This window comes from Otolemur garnettii, unplaced genomic scaffold (assembly GCF_000181295.1).
Source record: "Otolemur garnettii isolate 467f Iridium unplaced genomic scaffold, OtoGar3 scaffold00007, whole genome shotgun sequence".
Classification (NCBI taxonomy): Eukaryota; Metazoa; Chordata; class Mammalia; order Primates; family Galagidae; genus Otolemur; species Otolemur garnettii.
The window spans coordinates 10,002,150-10,008,555 of NW_003852402.1; the positions used below are offsets into that span (position 1 = coordinate 10,002,150).

Sequence of the window (6,406 nt, forward strand, 5' to 3'; positions counted from 1 at the left end):
CAATGCCCGGCTATTTTTTGGTTGCAGCTGTCATTGTTGTTTTTGCGGGCCTGGGCTGTATTCAAACCCACCAGCTCAGGTGTATGTGTCTGGTGCCTTAGCCTCTTAAGCCACAGGCGCAGAGCCGAGACCCTATCTCTCAAAGGAAAAAAAGTCCTATTTAAAAGAGTCAGAGGCCAATACTGGACCTCATTACAACCACACCCCCTTGGACAAATCTCAGACTTACTAAGAATGTAGTTGAAGAGATTGCAGTAGTTGTAATAAGATTCAAACCTCTGCTCCAAGGAGGGCCCCCCCTGTAAAGTGAACAGAGACATTAAGACATATTTAAATGTGTTTTATTCATCGTCTACCACAACGACTAAGAACAAATACCACATAAACAAGAATTGATATGTGTACTCTCCACACTATGTCAAGAGAACACTCAGTGAGAAGATTAAGTCCTACAGCAATTCAAAGGGGCACTGAACACTGGAACACATAGTTAGGTTTTATAGCAATAGACTTTAACTGTCCCTCAGAGAGCAGGCATGCAGATCTGGCAAAGCAGAGAGGTCAAGTGTTTCAGGAAAAACCATAGTAACAAAAGCAAAGAAGGCTAGGGAGCTGGAGGAGATAATGCTACATCTGGCCACACTTGACTAAAATGGGCCAGGAATGCAGCAGCCAACCTCCCAGGGTGAAACAAGAACGGAGGCCACAAGGTCCAGCAGATCTATTCCACCACCTGTTTTTTGGGGGTTTTTTTTTTTTTTGAGACACAGTCTTACTTTGTTTCTCTTGGTAGACTGTGGTGGTGTCACAGCTCACAGCAACCTCCAGCTCTTGGGCTTAGGTGATTCTCTTGCCTCAGCCTCCCAAGTAGCTGGGACCATAGGTGCCCGCCACAACACCCAGCTATTTTTTGTTGCAGTTTGGCTGGGGCCAGGTCTGAACCTGCCAACCTCGGTATATGGGGCCAGTGCCCTACTCACTGAGCCACAAGCACCGCCCAGCAACAGAGATTTAAATACTTAAATACTTACACTGACTTTGGCATATATGTGTCTGTAGTATAATTCTTTGTATAAAATCAGGAAGACAGCATCTGAAAGAGATGACAGAGTAGTGCTTCAGAATCCACAAAACCACTTGGGTCTTCTGGCAATTTTAGCTCCTCAGAAGAAAGGAATAAAGGGATTTTGGAGACTAAGCATCTAAACTCCTATACATATGCCCAAGAATACATGCAATGAGAAAATCCACTTCTCATTCAACCTCATCTTAATCTCAGTCAGAGCGATTTCTTTTTGCCATCCAATTACTTAAATAAGCCAACCCATAAATAAATAGTAATAGCTCAACAGAAGGCAATATGCCACTATGAAAATTGCAAATACAGGACAGGCACGGTGACTCATGCCTGTAATCCTAGCACTCTGGGAGGCCGAGGCAGGTGGATTGTCTGAGCTCACAGGTTTTGAGACCAGCCTGAACAAGAATGAGACCATGTCTCTAAAAACAGCTGGGTATTATGGCGGGTCCCTGTAGTTCCAGCTACTTGGGAGGCTGAGACAAGACAATCACTTAAGCCCAGGAGTTTGAGACTGTTGTGAGCTGCGATGCCATGTACTCTATTGGGGATGACAAAGTAAGACTCTGTCTCGAAAATCAAACAAACAAACAAAAAAACCCCTGCAAATACACGTACCTATGACAATTAAGTTTGCAAATTCATCCTAAAAAAAATACTACATACCTCATTGACGAGTATCACTATAGTCATCTTTGAAGTACTTCGCTTAGGAAGCTATGCACCAATGCTAGCACCTAATCTACCCTTCAAAGCAATTCTGGAACTCATTTCCTGGAATGACCATCAGAGCTGTCATTGTATGAAGTCTGACAATTAAGTTTGTGAACTAGCTACCACGTACTTTTGTTGTCAGCATGGTATAAAAACAATGAGGTAAGTTTCCATAATCTTGGTATATCAGGACTTCCAACTTAGGTCTTCCCCTTTGCCAGAAGCTCTGGTGCCTTTTTATTCCTTCTGTATTCCTTTCTGTCTAATAAAATCCTGTCTTACCACCACCAAAAAAAAAAAAAAATCTTGGTATATCAGTGTCTCAAAGCTGTATTTGTGTTAACATGGGGCAGTATCTTGCTGAGTGGCATTCATTATTGTGTGTGTTTTCATGTGTGTGTAACAGCTCTGATAGTCACACTGGAAAGAGTTCCAAAATTGCTTTGAAGGGGGGACTAGGTGCTGGCATCAGTGTATAGTTTCCCAAGGTAAGTAATTCAAAGGTGACCACAGTGATATACAGCAATGAGGTATGTGACACTTTCATGAGTCTGTGAACTTAATTGTCAGACCTTGTATTATCTTTGATTCAGAAGTCCTACCTAAAGGAATTTATCCTATTGATATGACACTGCCATTAAAAAGAAAGAAGAGAGGGCAGCACCTGTGGCTCAAAGGAGTAGGGCGCCGCCAGCCCTATATGCTGGAGGCGGTGGGTTCAAACCCAGCCCCAGCCAAAAACTGCAAAAAAAAAAAAAGAAAGAACAGGCTCGGTGCCTGTGCCTCAAGAGGCTAAGGCACCAGACACATACACACCTGAGCTGGCAGGTTCGAAGCCAGCCCAGGCCTGCCAAAACATTTTGATGGCTGCAACCAAAAAATAGCCGGGTGTTGTGGCCAGCACCTGTAATCCCAGCTACTTGGGAGGCGGAGGCAGAATTGCTTGAGCCCAAGAGTTGGAGGTTGCTGTGAGCTGTGATGCCAAGGCACTCTACCCAGGGCTGACAGCTTGAGGCTCTGTCTCAAAAAACATAAATAAAATAAAAAAATAAAAAAGAAAGAATAAGGGCAGCGCCTGTGGCTCAAGGAATAGGGTGCCAGCCCCATATGCCTCGAGTGGCAGGTTCAAACCTGCCCCAGTGAAAAACTGCAAAAAAAAAAAAAGATTAAGAAAAGAGAAGTTCTTTAGGGACTGAAACGGGGTATTAAAACTGCAGAAAAGAATTAACACAGTAGGCCTGAGACTGCTAACCTTAAAAATGCCTGCTTGTAAGTTTGGTTTTTGTCTGTAGTTTTGTGACTGAAGAGGAAAAAAAAAAAAAAAAGAAAAACAAGGTTGGTTTTTAGTGGGCACCTCGTATTTTGGGAGGGTTCCCACCATTCCCCAACTGATACAGGTGGTCTGTGGTGTTGTCAAATAAGAAGACCTATGCTGAACAATGGCTTTCCTTCTGGGAGTCTAGAATTTTGGTGTGTCATAGGGAGAGGCACCTACAAGACCAGGTGCCAATAAAGGCCAGGACTGTGAGTATGTAATGAACTTCCCTGATAGACACTTCACGTGTGTTGTCATAATCTGCTGCTGAAGTAACTAAGTGTCCCATGTGATTTCACTGGGGGAGGATTCTCAGAGGTTGTTACCTGGTGTCCTCCATGGTTTGCCCCATGTGCCTTTCCCCTTTGCTGATTCTGATTTGTATCCTTTTGCTGTAAATCCTCATAAATGTGGGTACAACTATATGTTGAGTCCTAGCAAATCATCAAACCTGGGGGTGGTCTTGGGAACTCTTGGAGATGCAAGACATTCTCCAAAAATATAGATAGAAAAAAAAAAAAAACAGGAGAAAAAGGAAATTTTGTGTATGTTAAAAAGAACAAAAGAATTATCCTTATTTGCTTACATATGCACAGAATATTATAGAAAGGATAAACAAGAAAATGTTAACACTAGTTGTTTTCTTTTTTTTTGAGACAAAGTCTCACTATGTCACCCTCCATAGAGTGCTATGGCATCTCAGCCCAAACTCTAGGGCTTAAGCAATTCTCTTGCCTCAGCCTCCCAAGTAGCTGGGACTACAGGTGGCTGCCACAACACCTGGCTATTTTTTGGTTGGAGCTGTCATTGTTGTTTGGCAGGCCTGGGCTGGATTCAAATGCCACCAGCTCTGGTGTATTTGGCTGGTGCCCCAGCTATTTGAGCTATAGGTGCCAAGCCAACACTAGTTGTTTTCATAGACAGAAACTGAAAACTTGGGACAGAGGAGGGAAGATTTTTATACCAGATCTCCTCCTTTTCTACGAGTCCTTTGAATTTTTAACCTGTTTATAATCTAATCATGAGACTCCTGTTTTTCTTAATAGACACGAAATTCTATTTCTTTTTTTTTTTTTTTTTTGCAGTTTGGCCAGGGTTAGGTTTGAACCCTCCAGCGCCTTACCTACTAAGCCACAGGCGCCGCCTCCCAAATTCTATTTCTTTTCTTTTTTTTTTTTGAGACAAGCTATCCCCCTGGGTAGAGTGCCATAGCATCACAGCTCACAGCAACCTCCAACTCTTGGGCTCAAGCCAGTCTCCTGCCTCAGCCTTCCAAGTAGCTGGGACCACAGGCGCCAGCCACAACACCCAGCTATTTTTTGGTTGCAGCCATCACTGTTGTTTGGCGGGCCCGGGCTGGATTTGAATCCGCCACTTTAGGTATATGTGGCTTGTGCCTTAGCCACTTGAGCCACAGGCGCCAAGCCAAAATTCTATCTTATAGGCAAAATGTTAGAGATTATAACATTTGAGCAATAGAGAAAATACTTCAGAATGACTTTTAAACCTGTGGTCAGACAATGATTAACAGATCTCTCTAGTGGTCAGGTGGTTAGGGGGAAAAAAACTGAAGCCCTAAATAAATGGCACGATAATAGAGGACTTAATATTGCTCAGATGGCAATACTCCCCAAATTGAACTTCAGATTCAATGCAATTCCCATTAAAATCCCAGCTGGCTACTTTGCAGAAACCAAGTTGATCTCAAAATACTCAAGGAAATCTAAGGGACCCAGAAGAGCCAAAAAAAATCTGGAAAAAGAACTAAGATAGGGCGCCGCATGTGGCTCAGTGAGTAGGGTGCGGGCCCCATATACTGAGGGTGGAGGGTCTAAATCCAGCCCCAGCCAAACTGCAACAAAAAAATAACGAGGCATTGTGGCAGGCACCTGTAGTCCCAGCTACTAGGGAGGCTGAGGCAAGAGAATCACCTAAGCCCAACAGCTGGAGGTTGCTGTAAGCTATGATGCCAAAGTAAGACTCTGTCTCTTAAAAAAAAAAAACTAAGATAGAGGACTTACACATCCAATTTCCAAATTTACTACAAAGCTACAGTAATTGAGAAAGCATAATACAAGGATAGGACAGACTGACTGATCAACGGAACAGAATTAAAAGTCCAAAAATAAATGCTTACAAGAATAACTGTTTTCAAGATAATCAAAGGGGGGGGGGAGATGGTTTTTTCATAAATATTAATGCTGAGACAGCTGTATACCCACATGCAAATAACGAAGCTGGATTCACCTAGCACACCCATCTAAAGGACATCAGCTAAGAAAGGTAACGAGAGAAGCCAGAGAGCCCACTCCAGAACAGCCAAACTGACCTCCAAATAATTAGAGGGGGTGGGAATGAGCCAGGTCAAAGGTCTCAATTTCAGTTTCCATCAGGTAAGAGGGATTACTACATCAAATTACTTAGCCTTGGCTCAGTGCCTATGGCTCAAGCGGCTAAGGCACCAGCCACATACACCTGAGCTGATGGGTTCAAATCCAGCCCAGGCCCACCAAACAACGACGGCTGCAATCAAAAAATAGCCGGGTGTTGTGGCGGGCGCCTATTGTCCCAGCTACTTGGGAGGCAGAGGCAGGAGACTCGTTTGAGCCCAGGAGTTGGAAGTTGCTGTGAGCTGTGATGCCACAGCACTCTACCAAGGACAATAGCTTGAGGCTCTGTCTCAAAAAAACAAACAAACAAAAAAATTACCCAGCTTTCATTCCACACGTCATTTTACTAAGGGCCCACTCCACCTGAGCCTCCAAACAAAACAGTGAGCAAGACAGAGACCTCCTGATCTTTTTAACGACCCCCAGCCACAAGATCCCATCCAGCACAGAGACTAAGAGCTCACCCGTACCATTGCCAACCTGTGGAGCGATGGCTTCAGCCTCAGGCCAAGGTGTATTCTTGAAGAATCTTTCAGTCAGCTTAGTCCAGCTGAAAACCAAGCAGAAAAATTCTAGAACTGCAAAAGATGGACTGGGAGAGCACCAACCTTTGCATTTTACAATGGAGAACTCAGGCTCAGACAAACAGAGCTGGGGCCAGAGTCCCTCAACCCAACTCTGCCGTTCAGTCTTTCTCAGTAGAGTGCCATGGTGCCACAGCTCACAGCAACCTCAAACTCTTGGGCTTAAAGCTATTCTCTTGCCTCAGTCTTCCAAGTAGCTGGGACTACAGGCGCCTGACGCACTGCCCAGCTATTTTGGTTGTTGTAGTTGTCATTGTTGTTTTAGCAGGCCTGGGCTGGGTTCAAACCCACCAGCCCTAGTGTATGTAGCCGGAGTCCTAACCAC

At 44.2% G+C, this 6,406-nt stretch overlaps 1 protein-coding gene across 1 annotated transcript in view; it reads right to left on the reverse strand.

Moving 5' to 3' along the window:
• Positions 1-6,406, reverse strand: part of EIF3L (eukaryotic translation initiation factor 3 subunit L) — a 32,907-nt gene that overhangs the window by 20,591 nt on the left and 5,910 nt on the right. The window contains exons 4-6 of the mRNA XM_012814182.2: positions 5,968-6,047; positions 1,032-1,093; positions 230-299 (exon numbers count right to left, since the gene is read on the reverse strand). Coding sequence (XP_012669636.1) covers positions 230-299; positions 1,032-1,093; positions 5,968-6,047 — 212 coding nt within the window. The remainder of the gene's footprint in view (positions 1-229; positions 300-1,031; positions 1,094-5,967; positions 6,048-6,406) is intronic.